Source organism: Crocodylus porosus, unplaced genomic scaffold (assembly GCF_001723895.1).
Source record: "Crocodylus porosus isolate Cpor-Errol unplaced genomic scaffold, CroPor_comp1, whole genome shotgun sequence".
Lineage (NCBI taxonomy): Eukaryota > Metazoa > Chordata > Crocodylia > Crocodylidae > Crocodylus > Crocodylus porosus.
This window is the reverse complement of record NW_017728886.1, coordinates 226,861,339-226,883,931: the sequence shown is the minus strand read 5'-3', so window position 1 is coordinate 226,883,931 and position 22,593 is coordinate 226,861,339. Positions and strand designations below refer to the sequence as shown.

The 22,593-nt window shown below is 42.8% G+C and overlaps 1 protein-coding gene across 1 annotated transcript in view; it reads right to left on the bottom strand.

Moving 5' to 3' along the window:
- Window positions 1–15,328, bottom strand: part of DECR1 (2,4-dienoyl-CoA reductase 1) — a 34,726-nt gene extending 19,398 nt beyond the window's left edge. Inside the window, exons 1-4 of the mRNA XM_019550275.1 lie at window positions 15,235–15,328; window positions 7,970–8,172; window positions 6,845–6,902; window positions 6,622–6,708 (exon numbers count right to left, since the gene is read on the bottom strand). Coding sequence (XP_019405820.1) covers window positions 6,622–6,708; window positions 6,845–6,902; window positions 7,970–8,172; window positions 15,235–15,309 — 423 coding nt within the window. The 5' untranslated portion in view covers window positions 15,310–15,328. The remainder of the gene's footprint in view (window positions 1–6,621; window positions 6,709–6,844; window positions 6,903–7,969; window positions 8,173–15,234) is intronic.
- Between the last annotated feature and the right edge of the window lie 7,265 nt (window positions 15,329–22,593).

Here is a 22,593-nt window from a genome sequence, read left to right as displayed (position 1 = left end):
ATTATCAATTAGCTGACTCCCGTAGTGAAAAACATTTAGTAACAGTACATATACAGATAACACTGTAAAACTAGTCTCCATTTTATAAAAAAAATTACACAACAGAATGTATTGTTAGTAAAGATATCTTTTGGACATCATCACTGCCCTTCCATCAATATTGAGGAAGCATGGAAAACTATGGATAAATAATCTGCATAGTTACCAAAGGTAAAATAAAGGCTTCTGGGGAAGGAGAGTGGGGAGGGGAGGGGAGGGAGGATTAAGCATCATTAAGCAGTTTTGGACAAAAAGAAAATGTCCACATCTTATGGATTTATTAACAGTTTGAGGTAGTGTAGACATAAATTATCATCATTTTTATTTATCAAATGCCATAGGTATTCACTTCACTTACAAACAAATAAAACAAAAGGTCTTTGCCATAGACTAAATTAAGGCATTAAGACTAGAAAGAAAAATAACAAACGGAAGATAGAATACATTATATAAATATAGTCAGGAGTGAATGATAATGTCTGTGAGAATCAGAATTCACTATTAGATTCTATATAAGTGTTAAAATGAGAAAAACAAGTGATAACAATACATCATAATGTTTCTTAACCATTATCTAACTTTAACATTAACTTACCTTTCTGTGCTTTAATTAGTTCCTTTCCTATTTTCAGTGACAAATGCAGTACCATTGAGAACAATATCCGTTATAGTTTTCCACACATTAGCAGAAAGTTGCTCCGTAGGTGAAATAATAGGTGGTGGTGAGCATACAGGTGATGAGCATGATATAAGGGCCACACTAAATTTTACTTCATGTGAGACTCAATACGTCATTTAGAACAGAAAGAAGGTACCAATATATCATAATGTGAAGAAATAAAAGGCATGAACAATTGTAAACAAGGTAACAATAACAGCAGCTCAAAATTCTGGTAACAAGATGCTGAATGTCACCATAAAATAATAGGCCAAGAAGGGGCTTCAAGTGTCACCTTATACAGTGGAAGCCCAGTGCAGGTAGTCAATCCCCCAACAGAAATGCAGCATGTACTATTCCTAAACCAGGGGTGGCCAACCTGAAGGACATCTACTACTAGTGGTAAAGGCATCCTATTGGGGAGGGAGCAGGGAACAGAGTGACAGATAGGGCAGGAACCAGAAAACAGAGCAGCAGATTTGGTAGGGAGAACACAGCAGGGAGCAGAAAGCAGAAGAGCAGATCAGACAAGAGAAGGGGATTGGAGTTGCACTCAGGCAGGACGTGGGGGTTCATTAGTGACACAACAGCCAGAAAGTTTGGCCCCTGCTGTCCTAAACCATCCCCTAATCCAGCATCTTGAAAATCTCCAGTGAAGGAAATGCTACTTTTCCTGAGATTTCCTTTACCGCAATGTAACCTTGTTGCCACAGATTCTGCCCCTGGGGCAGCAGAGAACTATATTTCCATCTTCTTTATAGTAGCTCTTTTTAAAAAACTGCTTCCATATCTTCCCTTTATTGCTTTTTCTTCTTCAAACTAATAGCCTCCAAGGCATTCAACCTTTCTTTATAAAGCTTCTTTCCTACCCCTTTATCATATTTGTTGCTCACCTCTGGATTCTATCCAGCTTCTCTACATCTTTCTTGTAAAGTGGTGCTCAAAACTAGACACAAAACCTCAGCCTCAAGTCTAATCAGAGCTGAGTAAAGGCATATTCCTTTTCACTATGCTCGTGAAAAGCTACTTAACCCCTCCTCTGTAGTCGTGCATTTGGTTTTAATTCCTTATATACAAAATCAACACGTGCCTTTGTTGAATTTAATTTTGTTGTCTGCCCATTTCTCCAATTTATCAAATGTCCCTGAATCCTCCACAGTGTGCATGTCTACTCAAGATGTTTATTGAGGAGCTGATGAATTAGGTCCTCAGTAAAGTTTCTGCGTCTATAAGTGAAGCCCTAGTAGGCCACAGTAAACTAATAAATGCTGCTGTAGGTTAGTGCTTGTAAATACAAGTACTATCCTGCAACAGTGTTCTTTAGTGTGTGGTAACGCACGTGTAGACACTGACGGGACTGTCTGGGGCACAAGGGTGCTTCACTGAGGGGGCTGCTTGCTGGCTAGCCCTGCAATGGAGCACTCTCATGCCGCAGCCAGCCCCTCCATAGCATGTTGAGCCTCAGAGCAGCCTCAGGCTGGCAACCTGACCTCACAGCCCCCTGCTATATGGGGCTGCTCTGACCTGGCTCAATGTGCTGCAGTCCAAGAAACATGTGTAAATATAGTGCCTGGGAGCAATAAACTCCAGCATGATATGGGCTGGAGTTTATTGCTTCACATTAATTGCACATGTAGACGCGTCCAGTGTTTGCTATGCTTCAGTTTTGTGTTAGCTGCAAATTTGATCATTATACCCACTAACCTTGCATCCAAATCATTAATAAAACATGTTAAACTGTGCTGGACCCAAAACAAACCCCTATGGAGCCCCATTTGAAGCTTCCTGCCAGTCTAACATTAATCCAATTACAGTTACTATTTGTTTGTGTTTATTCAAACAATCATATATTCCCCCTAACAGTAATTCTATCTAAACCTCATTTCTACAGCTTATGCATATAAACTACATGTGGGATGGAGTCCAAGGCCCCACTAAAGTTCAGGTATATTATGCCCCAAGTGGTTTGACACGATTTATTTTTCACAAATGCATGTTGGCTACTAGTGATAATACATTTCTCCTCTAGATGTACTGTTTTATAATTTGTTGTAGACACTTCCCACATATTCACGTCTGACTGAATAGTCTATAATTCCTTGGGTTATTATTTTTGCCATTTTTAAAGATGGGCAGTATATTATCCCTTCTTCAGTCCTTTGGGACTCATCTCCAAAAGCTTGCAAATATTACTGATGTTAGCTCAGAGATTTCTTCAACTAGTTCCTTCAGCACTTTGGGGTGAATTCTATCAGGCCTGCTGACATATATATTCAAGTTTGTCAAAAGTTCCCTGACATAACCCACACTTAGGATTATCCATCATTGTTCTTCCTCTTTGTTTATATTAATATTAGTCTATTGTTCATAGCCATTTTTTTTTTCAGGTAATGAAATAAGAATCCAGACTTTTTCCTGAATCTAGACTTTTTCCTGAGACTGTACTTAACACAACTGTGTTACCCTCTAGTCTGTCAAGGATTTCTTGTTCCACTGTTTAGCACTCAAGTGGTTTTTGGAGTTTTACTGTTTAAGAACAACTACTCTGAGGCCAGTGATGGAATGTTCAGCGAGGTTAATGTGTTCTGCCACAGACTCGTGTGGAATTAATTTCTGGAATTAATCTGAGATCAGTATCCCTTCATTCTTTCACAGCAGAATCACCCCATCTGCCAAATGCAGACAGCAGAGGAACACTGTAATCAGGTGACGGCATATATGATGATGGTAAAGAAGCAGAAGAACAAACCCTTCATGCTGTAAACTGTTCTGTTCAGTAATGATGTCTTCTATGTTAATGCAGTAGCACAACTAACATCTGGGTCTGCTGCAAGATCTAGTGGCTTGGTGAGAATTCTTACTCTATTACCTGAAGTAGCATTTACAATTCAATGACTGCTTTACTTATCTCTTTTGATCACTTCAACCCACTTCCTTGTTTCTCGGAAGTATTCCTTTCTTTCCTCTTCTTCTCCCTCTCCCTATTCCTTATATTGAAATAACTTTATTCCTTTCTATTTGCTATTGCTGCTCTCGAAAAGTCCATTAAAAATGCTGTAGCCTAGGAAAGATAATGCCTCTTTAAGCTAGTTAGCTTTCCCTGCCTTCTTCCTAATACAAGCTACTACTTATGGGCAGATGAAACACTTGAATTGAGTTAAAAGAAGGGGACTTACTGCATGTTAAGCTGATCAATTATAAGTGCTGTTTGTGTCCATTCTATCTTGTGCTAACTGGAAACTAAACTGGTAATTTAGCATCTGTTTCATTCAGGGTAAACCACTTAGATTCTACTTACTGCAGAATAGAATGGACACATGAAACAAGAACTATGGATCTAGCTTCATATACGGTAATTTCCCTGATCTTTTTTTATTCTATATAACTGTCACATCTGTCCAGACCCCTTCAATATATTAACCAGTGCTAGTGACTGCTGTTTTGTAAATCAAAGTTACTTTTTTGCAATTTTAAGTGCTCTGTCACAGGGGGCTGGATGAACTTTTTATGGGACTGACTCCCAGCTTCATCTATTATTGATCAAGTGACTCTGAGGTTTCAAACAGACAACGCTTTTGCCAACATAAAAATAAAAATGCACAAAACTCAGGCAGACAGACATCTGAAACTTCTGTTGCACCATGGGCTCCTCTACACATGTGCAATCCACACAATTGTCCGTCCTGCCATGGCACATACATGGCAGGAGGCACGATTGTGGGATTGTGCATTAGATCCCATCACGCCTTATTGCTGGTGCAAAGGGAGCCCAATTCCAGGAGCCTGATCCAGGCTCCCCCTGCACTGGCAAGAAGCAAGCTCCCATAGGTGGGAGCCCCCTCACCTGAGGGGTTCCCCAAAGCACCCCTGGAGCTGGGAAATGCAGCTGTTGTGATCTTCTAGCTTCAGGAGTGCATTAAGCCCCCATGGCTGGAAGATCGTGGCTGCTGCAATGTCCCAGCCATTGGGGTTTCAGGTACCTCAGGGGTAGATCGTAGCACTCCCAATCCCAGGGGCTCCTCACACCCCCAGGGCCAGGATATCATAGCTGTGCCCCACAGGGTGCTGCTGGGATCCAGAGTCAACAGCTGCTGGGGCTGAGTGTCCCCCCCCGCTGCAGGACTCCCAGCCCTGGCTGAGCATGGTGCATTGCTGTGGCTGGGAGCCCTGTTAGCTGCAGGAGACATCTGTGGGTGGTCGCTGACTGCTGGTTGGCACTTGCCACCCCACCCCAAAGCACCGTGGCCCCCTGCGGGAGCTCACTGTGCCGCCCCAGCCTCCGGGGGCAAGCAGCATTCATGTGCGTAATTCTAACACCTCATACAGCTACAATTCATATGAAACTGTCAACAAATAGGTAGAAATTTTTGAGGTACAACATATTTGCTTACACAGAAGAACTTCTGCTACTATGGCTATGCTGCCGTGACTGTAAGTTTGATATTCCTGGGCTAAGACATGTAATCTTTTCACACCCTCAGCTGACAGAGGTACGAGACCATAGCTCTGTAGTGACCTACCACCATTCATATCCACAAGTAAGAATAATCACTAAACCCGGCTGTGACTTATTTCTTAGCTTCCCGTCATCTTAAGCAAGGAATGGACAATCTGCAGCATGAGTGCCACAAGCAACATATGCCTTCTGTTTATGGCACGTGACAGATTAGGGAAGGGGGGACTGGCAGCACAGTAACAGATAGGGAAGGAAGCAGAGGGCAGAGTAAGAAATCAGGCAGAAAGCCATTGGAAAACAGAAAGCAGAGCAGGATATCAAGCAAGGAGGACAGAGTAGAGAACAGACAACACAGCAACAGATTGGCCAGAGAAAGGGACTCAGAGTGGTATTTAGGGAGGGTGTGAAGCTAATTTGTGGCCCCTCTGCCAAAAAGTTTGTTCCTGCTGAACTGGGCCATAAGCACAACACTACAATTTTTTGCTGGCATAGCCACAATGGCCAGAATATGAAAAAGCTTATTTTTGCTGGAAGAAATAGAAGTATGCCTTTATCAAATAAGCTATTTTTTGCAATAGGAACACTTTGTTTACTAGCTTAGCCATACTAGCTAGTTTTCCCGCAGTTTTAACCAGCCAGGACATACCTGGTTGAGACTCTGTTTTTCTCCCATGTCCAGAATGCTACAACTGCAATAATGTTTGTACTGGGGGATCCCTAAAGTTGGTATTTTAAGGCCCAAGGTATAGGCGGTAAGGGGTTTCTGTGAAGAGTGCTTAACTTTGGTACCAAGTCTTTGCTTTAGTCAGAACTAGTTTTATTCGTTCAACTTCCAGGCACTGCAAAAGGCTTAACTTTTTACTTATGCCTTAGGGAAGAAAAGGGCTTGAGGGGAGACTAATGTATAATGAGAGTGTGGAATTTCGATGTATTGTAGCTGAAGTCAGTTGCTAAGGAGTATTTTTATTGCAAGTTACAAAGGGTGTCTAGTTGTTTTTATTTAATGAATATGTTTTAGACACCTTTTAACATACTGTTCTTATATAACACCAGGAAAAATAAAGATAAGGAAGGATAAAAAGAAAATGCTATAGTTATTTCTGTTTCTAATTTGGGAAGTATTATAGTAGCAAGGTGGCAAGTGTCATGAATATAGACATGGATAAAATCATACTTTTAGAGCTAAAACCTGCTTGCTTGATTCATGTAAATAATTCCATTGTAATATGAGAAACTATGTGCATGAGATAGAAGAGCCATATTTGACTATTGGACCTTATAATTTTGAAAGAGAGATGATATTGTGGTAATGATCACTGGATATTAGTACCAATAACTTTAGCTTTTCTTTGAGCTGGCATGCCAAAGACAGAGCTGCTTTAACTGGAATTCAGTTTTGTTTACACACTGCGTAGGGCATTTTCAACAATTAAGACTGAAGCCCTTGCCTCTTAACAAGCACACTTACATCAGGATATCCTGCCACCTTGATTAATTCAGCAACAGCATTCTTAACAGCAGTTGGGTCTCTCACATCACACTGGATTGCATGAACCTTTAAAATAACAAAAAAGGCAGCTTTAAGACTTTAAACTATTACTCCTAAGGTAAATCAGCCCTCAAACTTCTCTCAATGCATCTAAAATCAGTTAATTTAAAAATTAAAATTTATGCCTACTGAACATACCTACCTTATTCCCTGTTTTCGAAGAAATTTCCTCTGCTGTTTGTTTCAAAACCTCTATCTTCCTAGAAATAAATAAAATTTTTACATGACTTGAATTTCCACTAAATGCATCTCTGCAGCAAGTCAATACATTGAAACATTAATGATTTGAACAAATGTGAAATCAAGCAAACATTTATTATATATTAACATGGTTCCTGATTTCACTTTAAAATTTACCTGAAAAAAAATAATTTAACTGTGATAATCCAATTTGATTTCTGAAAAGTATATAATCAGGTCTTGATAGTTATGTCCCACAGTTAAGATACTATGAACTAAAAGCAACACAAAAGTCCCAAACCAAGAGTGTACCTTCTCTAATAAAATATAAGTTATATTTAACAAAAATATTGTCAAACTGAACTTATGTTTTTATATGGTGGTAGTGACGGGATTATTCAAAAAATGACCTGAAGACAAATTCAGCATGTGATTCTTTAGTTGGCAGGATAACACAGTTTTTCTGTTTATTTTAACTCAAAGGATTAGTTTGTTTTCTCTTACTGTGCTATTACCTAAAGAGAGCATGCAAAGATCATTTTTGTTATTAAAATCTTAAAATCCTGAGTTACAAGAAATACTGTCTATAAGAAAGAAAGAAAAGTCATGCAAAGATAATAAACATTTATATTAATAAAATCAGTGACCAAGGCTGCCATTTATAAGCATTTAGCTTATTTGGTCAGTGTGGTCCTTTCTTTTCCCAACGCCTAAATTTTCAAGAGAGGAAGAGTATCCAGCTCTGTTTCGCTACTACACTACCTTGTCAAGGACTGTTAGCCTGAAATTGACTTATTTCTTGCCACTATACAGCAGCCAAACACAAGACAATCTACTTGTTGCACAAATACTATTTAAAATACATGTTATGCAATATGTTTGTGGTTAGGTCAGCAGTTTTTTGAGAGTCGGCACATTAGATTATAATTAAAAAAGGATACTTCAAGTGAAGAATCAGACTTAATTACATGACTGGTTTTGAATAAGAAAGGTAGTTTTATCTATTGTTAATGCAGGGAAAGAAAATCAGATCCATTTAGCTTTCAATAACAACGCTTTTTAAGTATTATTGATTATTAGTACTCACCGGCTTGCTATAATACACTCAGCACCTAAACTGGACAGGGCTGTAGTCATCCCTTTGCCAAGCCCAGTACCTCCACCAGTAATAAAGGCCACTTTTCCTTGAAAGGTATTTGGTGGTAACATAACTTTCTGAAGTGGTGAAAAGAAGGTAGCTTGTGGAGCATTGCTGCTTTCACTTAAAAGATTTGACCCATGACTGAACAACTGAAAGAAAAAAACAGTGAAATTATTTACTACTCTCTCTATATATGAATACCTGCAGTTAGCTTGACAAGAAACATTTACACATTTACCTTGGTATTATGATGATAATTTTTTTTTTTGTCAAAATGAACTAATTTAGGTCCCAATCTGCAGTGAGATTTGCCAGCATGGACATATCAGTTGCTTAGAGCTTTCAAGGCAGGATTTGGATCTTTGACTTAAAACTTCATACACTGCCAGTAAATCTATAGCTACTTCTAAGATGACAAATTAAGCATATGCATTAATCGTTGCAGAATCAGAAGCTTCTGCAATTGCTATTGGCTTTAACGGGAATAGATTAAAGCTCACAGAACCAGTCCCATTGCTTAGCAGAATTATTTCCTGGAGTATGGTGTAACATAATCTGATACTGTATTTGTACACCAAAGGCAGTGTTGCTTCCAATTTCAACTAAGCAGGTAAGAAAAACTACATACATTGTCAGCTTTTCAGCTTCAAACAGCCCAGGTGGCAGAAAGACAGTGGAGAGTTTCTCTGGTACAAATCGGACATTTCTCCCTTTCACAGGAGAGCAGAGATGATGTCACAGAGACCCTACTGGTCTCAAATTTGACTGATGCTGCCCAGTAGGTGAAAGGCCATTGGATATATATAGTTCTTCAGTGCTTGTGGAATCACCCTGCAGAAACATCCATGTCAGGGGCTAGACAATAGTGCTACAGAAAATTCCAACAACAATTTCAGGACCATCTAATACTAAAAAAAAAAAAAAAAAGGAATTTAGAAAGAAAGAGTGTCGCTTGAGTTAAAACTGCTTGAAAAAGAAGAAAATCTTATATTCCGGAAGTAGACCTGGTGATCCATGCAACTAGACAAAAACTCAGTGAAGCACTGAAATCCATTCTTTGCAATCAAAAAAGGGTGTATCAGAAAATGTCACAACATCACTCAGCAAGTAAACATGTTGGAGCAGTTTGTTTGCAATCCTTGACATAAACATATTTAGATCTTCTATGCAGCTAAGGTGGTAGGAACACTCTTGTAATCATACATATTATTGCTTTGCTTTTTAAATATTTATTTACTATTAACTTCATTTTGAAAAGATAACTGTTCTCTTTCCTCACAATGAACTGACCACATCACAATGATTTCTTTCCATATAAAGTTTTTATTACCTGACTGCCACCCAGCCATCTATAAATTATTGCTGTTTAGAGTAAGAATAGGTACAAATATCAGTGTGTAAGAAAGTGCAGAGTGGAACAGGGACAGGAAAGAAAATTGTAACTATTACGAAACAGTGCGAGAAACATACAATGCCAATCCCATGGTGATTATATTCATATGAAATGAGACTAACCACTGATGACAATCAAGTGGCCTCTATAATACTTACAATACGACAAAAGATTATTCTTTCCTACAGCCTTTCAGAGATTAAGAATATCGCACTGCTTCAGCGAAGCTGCCAAAGCCTTCCAGACCAGTGGTTGGGAATTTATGGCCTGTGGGCTGAATCTGGCCCACCAGTTTTTTCCAACCCATGAAGCCAGGATGGCAGTGGCTGGATTGCAAGTGGTGGTCTGCCTTCAGACTGTGCTGTGTTAATTTGGTCTGCTGTTGCTAGAAGTTTGCTAACCTTTGTTCTAGACTAATATGAAAGAGGTCTCAGTTAGACTAAAGTCAGAGCTACAACAAAATAGAGACATACATAAAATCCTACCATGTTGACATTTACATTAAACCATGTATTTCAGATTTCTCAGCACTATGTAGCAGTGTCACAGAAGTGATGGCATAATGCTTTAGCAATGGTGTTGACAAATACAAGCAACTCAAATTAAGATTTTCAAAAACTACTGAGAATCAAAAAAATTATCAGACAACACATTTTCTAAAGCAACAAAATCCCAATCAGACCTATGCAAAGCGTCCCCATAATATTAATTTTGTTTTAATACTTTTTCTAAAGAAATCGTTATTTTTATCTGATACACTGTGATTTTGAACTTTTGGGGAAATAAGTCCTTTAATACTACAACTAGCAGAGAAGTTCTTTTTTATTTTCCTTTTGAATTCTAGGTTTTTTAAAAAGGCTCAAACTCTCTGCTTTACAGCCTATTAGAGAAAGTATCTTCAATTTTCACCTTTTTATTTCCTTTTATACATCTTTGTTACAAAAGACTAAGGTGAGATGATCAAAACCTAGATTAAAGAATAAATACCTCCTGAACAGAATGTAAGAAGTGACAATTTGATCATTAATCCTTTCAGGGCTTGAAGGAAGAGAAATAAAACACGGCCGTGTGAATTTTAAAACGGAATTTTGAAAAAAATATAGAGCTAAGATTAAAGAAAGGAAGCATAGAAGGAAAGTCAGAGACATTTAAAACATGGGATTGACATACTTTGGATATCCAGGAAATGACCTGGTTATCTTGGTGGAAATAACCGTAATCCCACTCCCCAACAATTGTAAAACAGAGCTTTAAAGTTTTAATAGGCCCAGTTTTCAGAAGTGCCACTGTGTAAGAACCCATACTATAACAATGATTGCTTAGGCACAAATAACCATTTATCTCCTCCTATACAATTAACTTAAGTATACTATCAACAGATAACCTTGTTTCACATTGCGTATGCAATGTTGGTGAATACATACACCAGCTACCTTTGTAAATCATTCTAGAGTATTGGTAAAATAAAATAAAATGTTGTTGTGGAGGAGCAATAGATGACAATCAAGAACTCGAAAGTGGAAGAGCAAGAGTTGGTATAAACAGTGTGAAACCTGAACAAGAATTATTACCTGAAGAAACCTCAGTAACTGACATTCATAGAAAAGAATTTCATCAGATGACAAATTGGACTTTGAAAACTCACAGTTTTCTAAGTTTAGCATATAATATATGTAGTTGACCTCCAAAACAAGCTATCATGAAAAATAAAACATTTAAAGAAATTAAATTGAAAGTTGAGTCATCTACACATATCTGTTGCGCCGCATAACGCCGGTGCACCCTTGACCTGCGAGCCTGGGTCAGCACGACCGGCTTGGCACGAGGAGGGGGATTTATGACCAGGCAGGTGGGTGATAACGGTGAGCAGGAGTCAGGATGATTTAAACACAGCGTGATGTTTTCACAAAAGATTTATTTTACTTACGCTTCTGATGGCTAGAGCGTAGGCAGTGGAGCTGACTGATTTAGTTACAGCATGCAGATATCATGTTACCCAGCATTTACAGGGTGGGTAAGAGAGTTGCTTCCAAGTGATTCATATGAGCTGTTGCAGTTTGCAGATTACTAAGAGCTCTTGATAAGAAAGATAACGTCAGAGATAGAGAGATAAACGGGGATACGCCAGAAAGCTAACGTAGGCGGAGAGAAATATTCGTGCATGATCTGTTCTTCTTGAGTGTATACGCAGTTCTCTGCTTTGGGCGGAAGTTCTTTCAAAGTTTTATTTTGCACAGGTGACCAATTACTATATGCCAGTTATTAATAATTAATGAGTTGGCACTTGTGCTTGCTTTGTTTGCTCAGGTTTCATAAAAAAGGGGGGTTATTTTTACTTGGGTGGTACTGGTCTTGTTTGGTCACAGGATGGCGCGCATAGTATATTTAATTAATTTTACTACTTCATTAAAGTAGTTTCATTTTTATCTGGTCACTATGGGTACTGATATCTCTTGTGCTGAATTGTCAAGGCCAGTTTGTCTCTCTAGTATGAGAACTTAAGTAATTTGAAATGAGGCACAGATAGGGGTGTGTATATGCAACACTGTTAATACAGAGGGATAAACTACAACCACAGAGTTTGTTGCGTTAGCTTCTGACCCTTTGTCATCTGACCTTTTGCCATCGGCATCTGAAATCAAAGACTTTAATCTCTGACAGTGTCTTACTACAGGTTTGACTAATTAGCTCCTCCATTAAGCATCAAAGTCAACACATGAGCCGGTATTAGGGTGCACAAAATGAATTAACTCTGCCACAGGGACAATATGGCACAGAAATTTATTCCACTGAAATGCACATGCACACAGTGACTGGGGCTGACTGGGGCATGAGAGTGCTAAAGTGCAGGAGCTGCCTGCTGCTTAGCCCCACACTTTAGCAGCCTTGGGCCCCAGCCAGCCACTCTGTCATGTGATGCAGCCACCCAGAACCTGGGACTGACCCCTGCCACATGGCCTACCAGCCTGGGATTGCTCCGCCCTAGCTCAATCTGCTGAGGTCCTGGGCACACATGTAAATGCTGTGCCCAGAATCACTTTTTCCCAATGCAAACTGCGCCAGATTTAATCGCGTCACCAGAATGGCACTGCCCCCACTGTATGCTAGGCAAAATATTTTGTCTAAGTTAATATGCAAATCTTCAAGATGCTTGAAGAAATGGGAAATGAAAAGGCTAAAGTAGATTCCAATTGCACATACTTGTTTACGCTGAATTTATATGCTTGTTTCCCTAATATGTACAAACTTAACTTTTGCTGCAAAATATATAATGAAGATTTTTCCTGGCAGCACATTACATGTTATGATTACATTAAAAAAAAAGATAACTCCACCTACACACAAAGTTTAGTTGGATGTGATACAGCAGATTCACAAGATATATTAGGAGTTTGGAAAATTATATATTATATTATTATTTATATTATGAACCTTAGTAATCTAAAGTAAATCAAAATGGATGAGAACTTATTATAAAGTAACATAGAAAAATCTGGAAAGAAAAGCAAAATAATGTTGGGAAACAGATGAATAGAGATTGGAGCAGATGACTGGGAAAGAAGAGACCTGAATTATGTTCAACAATATGTTTCACAATATTTTTAGCTCAATTGTACCATCATTAAAATAGGGATTACATCAATCCACTTTTTAAAATACTTTGAAAACATTATGGTTTGCTTGGGTGCATCTACATGAGACATTTACTGCACAGTAGACTACTTAGCTGCACAGTAAACATTGCGGATCTACATGTGCGCCCCTATTAGGCTGGAGTAAACTAATTTATTCCACCACAGGATGTACTTGCAAATACATGTACTCTCCCTCTCCTGCTGCGAAGTAAAAAATTCAGCAACAGCGCATGTGCAGGTGCTGCCCTGGCTGGCTGGGGCATCAGGGTGCTTCAGTGTGGGGGCTACCTGCTGGCTAGCCCCATGCTGAAGTACCCTTGTGCCCCAGCCAGCCCCCCCACAGCACACTGAGCTGTGGGGAGCATCCCTGAGCTAGCAGACTGACCCCCAAAACTCCCAGGCAGCCAGGGCTGCTGCACCCCAACTCAACATGCTGTGATCCTGGGTACACGTTCTGATGTGTGCCTGGCAGCAATAAGGCCTGGAGCGATAAGCTCCAGATCTTACTGCCGTGCATTAATAGCCACATGTAGATGTGCCCCTCGTTAAAGTTGATAAATTTGTGTACTCATATTTGCCACAAAATAGACTAACCATGGTTTCTGTTTCTTTGCTTAAATCCAATAAATTGAATGGTTTTATACCTATTTGAGCAATTTTCAGGGGACATGTGGGCATTTAAATATTATTGTATGTAAAATTAATTGATCCTGGAGGTGAGATTTACAAAAAACGACTCACAAAAACAAGGCAAAATAAAATCTATGCATCAGCAACTGTAGCTGTTCAACATATTGGCTCTGGACCTGGCCTGGCAAGTCACGATGCACATTAGTGAGGAGACTAAACTGATACAGGGCCAGACCCAGGACTAAAGATCTGATTTAGAGAACATGGAAAGGCAAAGCAACATGCCAGACACAATGGCATTTCAACTGAGGGAAAGGTCAATTAAGAAACAAAGAGAATAGAGTCAGAAGGAGTGAAGCCTCTCTCAGAGGGGGTTGGCTGCAGCCAAGGCTGGGGATTTTGACTAGGGAGTACCAATGCTCCTGCCAGTACTTAAAGCCAGAGGGCTCTGGCTAGAGGGTCTTGCCCTTCCCCTTAGGGTCAGACCAATCCCTGGGGGCTTAGGAAGGAATTTTCCCCCATGGTCAGCTTGATATGGACTGTGGGGGGGTGGGGTCTACCTCCCTCTGCAGCAGAGGCTGTGGCACGCTATCTCCGATATCTTAAGCCAGTAATAGTAACCTTTTATAGAAGCAGCATAGATAGAAAGATAGATCTATATATATATTTAAGGAATTTTTTTCCTGTCCCAAGTCAAATCAATTCCAAATCTGAGTCTTTCAAGCCATATGTGGTCCTGCTACCAGCAAGCATCCTACACCCTCACCTGGGGCTTCAGATGCTTCCAAATCCTTTGGTGGGCATCCTACTTGCATGCTCATGCCGCTTGGGGTTTGCTTGCCCTCAGCCATATGGCTGCAGAAGCAAACTAGGGAAAAGTCTCCCATGTCCGTTAAGTCCCTGTATAGCCAAGGTCTTCCCACTGGAAGTGAAAGTAGGAGGCTAACTATGTGTCACTATTACCCCCTGCCAAGAAAGTGGTTTAGGAAAGCCACTTAGCCGTCACAATATTTCCCCTGCCCGGTAAGTATGGGCAGCCGTGGCTCCCCTGCTTCCCTTGTGGCAGCTTAGGTATCAGATCTTGAGCAGGGGAAGGACAAGGCGGGGGTCGGACCCGCGCACCGCTGATTTTTATTGGAAGTGGGAAAACAGAACGGATTGGTTTTCAAAGACCTGCAAGGGGATTCAGGCGCCACAGGGGCTGAGGAGGGTCCCGGGGAGGGGCGCTGCCCTCACATCACGGCGGTTTCCACCGCTCTTCCTGACTGCACAGAAAAGGCCAGAGGAGTCTGCTGCCGGAAGGAGCTCAGGAAGGCCGGCAGGTCGGACAGGCTCTGTCCCTGGGGGCTGCTCCCGGCCGGGCAGCGCGAGTCTCCGACGGCGCCCCTGCGTCCCCGCCTCGCAAGCGCCTCCCGGGCTGCAAGCGCGGCGGACACACGCGCAGTCAGTATCACCCGGGTGAGCTGTGGCTCAGGCTCCCCCGCCCCGCGCAGGCGCACAGCGCAGAAGGGCCCGGACGTGGCGGTCCGGCCCGGGAGCGGGGCGCACCTTACCCTTGTGGGGAGAAGGGCCCGCAGGCTCCCCGCGGCCCACAAGCCAGGCCGCCTCCATCCCGCCGCCGCCGCCATCGCTATGCTCTCGCTCCCGCTGCCCCGAACCTCTGGCCGACTGGGCCGGGCCGGGGCGGGCCGGGCCGTGGCCCCGCCCCTAGCCCGCGCGCGGGGCTCTGGTGTTAGTGCAGCGCCTCAGGGCCGGTGGGAGCGGGGGTGCAAGGGGGCTGTTGTTTCGCTTTTGCCTTGGGTCGACTTCCTAACTGTGGGCCTGTGTCACACCAGGGGTTTGTGACAACTTCATTCTTGCCGCCTGTGGAAGTCCTAAATCTCCTCCCCCCCACTGTTTCCAGGCCTGTTTATGTGACGGACATAACTCTCGGGGCTCAGCTCAAGCGTAGTGGCTTCTTAACCTGGCAGGGGAAAAACCGTGTATCCGTGAATGACGCGTGCCCCCGGTGGCTGGCAGTGGCCAGTAGTGATCACTGACGGTCCGCAGGTGCCAGTGGTGGTGTCGGGGGCGGGTGGCGAGTGGCGACCGCCCACAGGTTAATGTCGGAGGTGCCTTTTCATAGGGGCTGCACCACCATGCTCAGGGGGTGCACGTATACCCGCATGCATCCCCTTCACGACGCCAGTGCATGTGTCTGTGTCCAAGAAGGTGGTTTTCCTGAACCACTCCACAAGACAACTGCTCTTCTGGTGTGGTTTAGTTAGTACTCGCTGAGGTGCAGCAGCTTTAAGCCCGGTTTATGGAAATGGAAGTCTCTTCCCTTGCTTGCTTCAGGGGCATTATGGCTAAGGGCAAGCAAAACTCAGGGGCATCCGAACCCCAAGCCTCTAGGCTTGGGCCTGCACATAGGAAGCCTGCCAAAAGACTTTGGAAATATCTGAAGCCCCTAGTCAGGGTGGAGGATGTTTAATGGTTGTAGGGCCATTAAACACAGATTCGGGCTTGGTATGGCTGATTTGGCTTGGAACATGAAAAATGTCTTTAAAATAAATAAATAACTCTTGGCCTCTTGTGGGATCAGATCAAGCATAGTCCTGTGCTTGCCTGGCATGAGAAACACCGCAACCACTGAGGCAGTTTTCCTAGTCGCACCTGGGGACGACCGCTGTCTTGGCACAGGCTTAGTACCTGCCAAGGTAATGTATAGTAAACCTCCCACGTAGCTGCTGGAGTGGGAAGGTCTCGGCTTTATGCCCACTTTATGGAAAAGGGAGACCCCTCCCTAGCTTGCTCCTCTGGTCTTATGGCTAAGGACAAGTGAAACTCGGGGGCATCCAAACCCCAAGCCTCTATGCTTGGCCTGCAAGTAGGATGCCCGCCAAAGGATTTGGAAATATCTGAAGCCCCAGATGGGGGTGGAGGATGTTTGTTGGTAGTAGGGCCAGTTATAGTTCTGGACTGACTCATGGATTTGGAATTTTTTTGGCAAATTTGGATTGGAATATGAAAATTCCAAGCCAAAAAAATTTAAAAAATAAACAACCCCTCTGGGCTTGGGCTTGCACCTAGAATGCCTGCCAAAAGATTTGGAAGTATCTGAAGCCCCAGGCTGGGGTGAAGGATACTTGCAGCAGGGCCATGTACAGCTCTTGGATGATTCAAACAGATCTGGACTTGATCTGGCTAATTTGACCTGGGACATGAAAAATTTTCCAAAAAACAAACCAAACAAAAAAACATAACTCTTGTGGGTTCAGATGAAAACTGAGATGGATTTAAATGGCATTTCATAGTGGATGGTGCACCCATGTCGAAAGCACTTTGGACAGGATGTCTTATAATTAGCTTCCCACTGGCCTGCTTCCAGTGGGAGGATCTTGTCTACATGCCTGCTTTATGGAAAGTGGGGACTCCTCCCTAGCTTGCTGCTGTGGACTTTGGTTAAAGGCAAGTGAGGCTCAGGGTCATCTGAACCCCAAGCCTCCGTGCTTGGGCCTGCATGTAGGACACCTGCCAGCGGATTTGGGAATATCTGAAGCCCTGAACTGAAAAGTCTGGGGTAGAGAATACTTGCTGGCTGGAGTGCCATATATGGTGTTTGAACAATTGAGTGTTCCTCAACTGAGAGGATACGGAACAGATTTGGCTAATTTGACCAGGGACACACAAAAGTTTAAAAACAAAAACAAAAAACCAATCAAACAACCAGCAATTGTTGAAGAGGAACACGACTTGGGAGGAGAGGCTGAGGGAACTGGGCTGATTTAGTCTGGAGAAGACTATGCTGGGATTTAATAACAGTCTTCAGCTAGCTGAAGGATGGTTACAAAGGGGATGGAGCTAGACTGTTCTCAGTAGTGGCAGATGTCCGAAGAAGGAGTGATAGTCTCAAATTCCACTAAGGAAAGTTTTGGTTAGATATTAGGAAAAACTTTCTCACAAGGAGGGTAGTGAAACACTGAAACAGGCTACTGGGAGTGGTTGTGGACTCTCCATCCTTGAAGGTTTTTAAGACTTGGCTAGACAAAGCCCTGGCTAGAATGATCTAGATGGAGCAGGTCCTGCTTTGAGCAGGGGGTTGGACTAGTAGACCCCCTGAGGTCTCTTCCCACCCTAATTTTCTATAATTTTATGATTTAATGGAATTACCCTTGGGTATCTCTCTCCTTTTTTCTTTCAAGTTACAGGTTACAGTTAAGATTGAAAAATGAACTTAAATATTCGTTTATTAACATTAAACATCTTTATCTCCGAAGGTTGGCACATTTTAAGATCAAGGGTCAGGAAATACCCACCGTCTGGGAAGCATAGGCATTTAATTCCATGGGCATTTTGGAAATGTAGTAGAATAACAGAAAAGAACACCACAGTATTCTGTTACAGACTAAACAGGAAAAACAGAGTAGATTGAACAGATGGTGAAGTAATGACCTAACTAAAAGTCAGTGGGGAGAGGGACTTTTCTGTTTACAAATGTGAACCTGCTGATCCATTGCAACTGTTTTATCTGTTTGTTTCTACAACTGTTTTATCTGTTTGTTTCTACCTTGGACCTGGGTTTAAAGGATAATAACTTAACCTTGAAAGAAACTGGAGGACTCTGCATGAATGAAACTAAGGTCCCATAGAAATATGAGTGCCTAGTACATTCTGGGGTGAGGGGACACATCCCATTTTGGAAACAGGAATTTTGAATTTTAAGCAGAATTCACAAGTGCTGGATCACAATTCTACTTTACTTATACATATTGCTTGCAATTCTCATAAGTTTTGGTGGCCCCCAGAGCTTTGAACCCTTGTACATAGGAACTCCCATTTGCCTCCTCTTATAGGCCCTGCATAGAACAGATTGTAAATGATTACAGTTTAGCTTTCACTTATTAGAAGCTACAGCTGATAGATGAAACAATTACAGTGGATTCAGTTCTTCACATCACCCATTTTAAAGCAGTATAAAAGTTTTGTCTAGCCACAACCGAAGATCCCACAGAATAACAGTTCTGAGCAGAATACACCAAACAGTGATACACAGCCCAAGCTGTAAGAATGTAATCATAATAGTAGCATTGTACTATAAGGGTCTGAAAAGGAAAAAGGAAATTTACTTTCTGAAAAAGGAAATACAAAGTGTTATGAGAAATTAAGGACACAGCAAAAGCTAGCAAAATGATAATGGATTATTTCAAATGTGCCATATATTAATTAATTAAATCACTTTATGGGACAGAGTTTAGGGAACTGATATGTTTACATGACTGCTTCTTGAAGCAGTGAATTCTGAAAATCTTAAGAAAGCCTATTTTTGAGTTAGCCTTATATAACAGACAGAACCTAATGCTGTAAGTCAACTACTGAGTAATAATGCCACACTATGACTCAGGTGTTGCAAGGGGTGATTAGAATACTTAGAAGTGAAAATATAACACTAGTGTTTAGAAAGGAAGATTTCAATAGAATAAGGTCTGGCTTAAAAATAATAAGTTAATGAGGTGATACAAATGCCCTGCTGGACAAAAAAGGACTGAGAGGGTAAATGGTAAAGGCAGAAGGCAGGGTAGATTCGCACCTCGTAGGGGTTGTCTACACGTCACCCTATGGTGACATTGATACAGCACCATGTTTCAGTTCTTCCTTTTGGAAGTACTAAAGCACAGTGCAGTACAGGTGGTTACTGTGCTATGCCCATGCTATGCCCATGGTGAACGGTTAGATTTCACTGCTATGTCGCTGAAGCAGTGCATTATATTGGGGGAGTGTGCCACTACGGTGACTTAGCTGCTGATTCAATGTTGACGTGTAGACATGATCACTACATCCCTGTAGTGCAGCATATGGCAACATGGCACATTGCTATGTTGCCATAGGGTGACGTGTAGGTGTGCCCATAGACTAGTTAATTAGTCCATAAGGTACAAATCTACTTTGGCTTCTGCCTGACTTCAGACTAACGCTGCTGTGAGAGGGGCAGTGAAAAGCCCCCTAAGGGGTCCCGGACCCCCACCCCATGCACCCCAGAACTCATCTTAGGGATTCTGGAGAGTGGCAGCCAGGAGGAAGTGCGGGCTGTGGCCCTGTGCTTCCGGAGCTGCCTGCAGGGAAGGGAAGGAGGCAAAGCCTCCAGAAACCGCAGGCTGCTCAAATGGCAGCCGGAAAAACAGCTGGGGGGCAAAAAGCAGAAGAAGAGGGGTTAAAGAAGGAGAGGACGCCGACCCAGAGAAGCCAGGGAAAGAAGAGGAGGATGCCGAGCCAGAGATGCTGCTGGAGGAAGAAGGGAGCACCGATCCAGGGATGCTGGCAGAAGGAAGAATGGATGGCAACCCAGAAATGCAGGCAGCCAGGAGGAAGATTACCCAGCTGTAGGCAAAAAAGAGGAAGCCAAGGGTCCCAGCACAGGAGGCGGGAGGCACCGGCAGGAGCAGGTACCCCACATGGGGCGTGGCAGGGGGAGGGTGTACAAGCAACCCAGCATGGGAACCACGCACTCTTCCAGGCTGAGTAAGACTGGGAGCGACTCCAGGTTAGCCAGGGGCCAGTACCAGCCAAACTGAGGAGCTGGACCAGGGTGGGACACAGAATGGAAGTCCACCCCCACGCAGGGGCCCCTCGTCTACTCTTTCAAGTTTTTCCTTTACTGTGAGCTCTGAAAAGGGCACTGGGAGGCGAGATCCCAGGGGGTACCCTCCAGTGAAAATCTGGGTGTTGAGTTTTGTTGAAAGCCCTAGCTAGCCCGAGACAGGGCCTGCTTGGATACACTGGTTGGCCTGAAGTCAAGGAACTGGCTGCAGTGAAGGGCAGACCAACCAGGAAAGCCTGACTCAAAACAGAGGTGGGCAAGCCAGGCAAGGAGGAAAAGCTGTCCAAGGGGATGCCGGCTGAAGATAATATTCATCCTGGCCGTGGATGTGGTAAGGGTGGGGTAAAGGGGAGGTTTGGAGATCCACGAAGCAAGAACCAGGGACTGAGGCGTCTTCATCCTTGGGTGGGGGGCCACCTGATGGGAACTGCCTCCCCAACTAGAACATCAAAATCATGGCAGGCGAGTAAGGGCAACACCTATACCACCCAGGTGGCATCTGAGCTCGAAACCCACCCTGATGTTGCTTGGGGGCAAGGCGCCCAATAAGAGAAGGCTGAAGCCATACAACACCATCCAGTGACAGCTGCTAACTGGTCTCTCTGGTAAACAGTAAGCCAATACAACTAAATGGCAAGGGCCAAGAGGATATTTGAACTAAACAGAAGTTCTTAAAAAATTGGAACAAAAGTAGGAGTGAGTCATAAATAAAGAATGAGAATGATTGTGGGCTTAGAAAAACTCATATGAAGAAGGATTGGAAAGCTTGGGATTGTTTAACCCAGAAAGAAGATGAAAAAATGGAAAATTTAAAACTATGTTAAATAATGAATGTTAGATTATTTAGACTGGGAACTGTAGCATTAACTGAACTAATGTAGCTGATGTTAACATAGAGTGTAATAGTGGTGAAATATAACCATGTTAGTCTTGTCCTGTAAGCAACTTGAAAACTCCATTTTGTATCCTTCTGCTTGACATAAGTGAATGAACGTTGCATAGCCTTTATGTATGATTGATGTGCGTTTGTATGAATGGTGTGTCCGAACCTCTATGTCTAACTCATGTAATCAATAAACGCAGCACCTTGCCTTATCCCTCTTTATAAAGTCTCACTCGTGATTTGAGCAACTGGCAATTTGAGTAACATTTTGGTGGAGAATGCATGTGGTGAATAAGGTTCTATGTTGCGGTTATTGATGAGTTTTGTGTTATCTGTATAGTAAGTTTTGTCTGTATGTGTTTGCAGTTGGCAATTCAAGTAACAGAACAAGGGTGGAATGAAAGGGTGGGATATTCATAACAGATAAGACAAATATCCGTTACAGGAGATCCTCACCATTCGCGGGGGATACGTTCTAGAGATCCCCACGAATGGGGAAATCTGCAAATACTGTACTGCGTCATCTGCATTGAAAACTTGTTCAGGTTTGTAATCCTTTTCCTCGATGATTTTAAGAAGCTGCGGGGGATAATCCTGCACTGCTTCATGGTCTGCTGACGCCGATTCCCCCATCAACCTTATGGAGGCTGTGCCTCTTTTTAAATTTCTCAAACCACCCCTTACTCGCAGAGCGCAGTAACAAAGTGTCATCGCGCTGTGCGGGGAGAGAGCATGGCGCACAGTGAATATTCGAAACCACGAATTGCAAATCCGCAAATAGCAAGGGTTTCCTGTATTTTGTATAATAGATCTGTGGAACTCTCTGCCATAGGCAGTGGGTAACATCAAGAATTTAATAAGATTCAGAAAGGTTTTGGACCTTTATATGGATAGCAAAAGCTGCCATATTAAATGTCACGTTTCTGGGTTTAAGCCAGTTTCTACCTATGTGAGATCAGATTATAGTGTAATTCTGGGGACAGCACATTGGCCTTCACCAGAATGCTTACACATTCCTATGAACCATCTGGCACTAGCACCTGTCAATATCCTCCAGTAAAAGGATACTGTTTTTACCCTGCAGGGCTATTCATTTATTCCTCTTCTGAGTAAAATGGTTGAAAACAAGTGTCTTTCTTTAGGTTCATAAATGTATCTCCCTTTGCATTCTTACAGTACCAGACACTCTATAAGTACTCAAATAATTGAAAAAAAGAGCCGGTGGCCAGACGACGGGGCTCTGCGGTTTGGGCTGCTGTGCTGGGCAGGGGTCGTGTTTCTTGGACCACCCTCCTGTCCGCCTGAGCCACTGCTCAACCGGGAGCCGGGCACCCCAGAGCGCAGCGGACTCGGTGGGCCAGCAGCTGTAGCCGCCCTCGGCTCCTGCGTCCACGGCGACTTCAGGCGAGGGAGGAGCTCCTTCGCGGCCGCGCGGCTCCCTCACGCGCATGC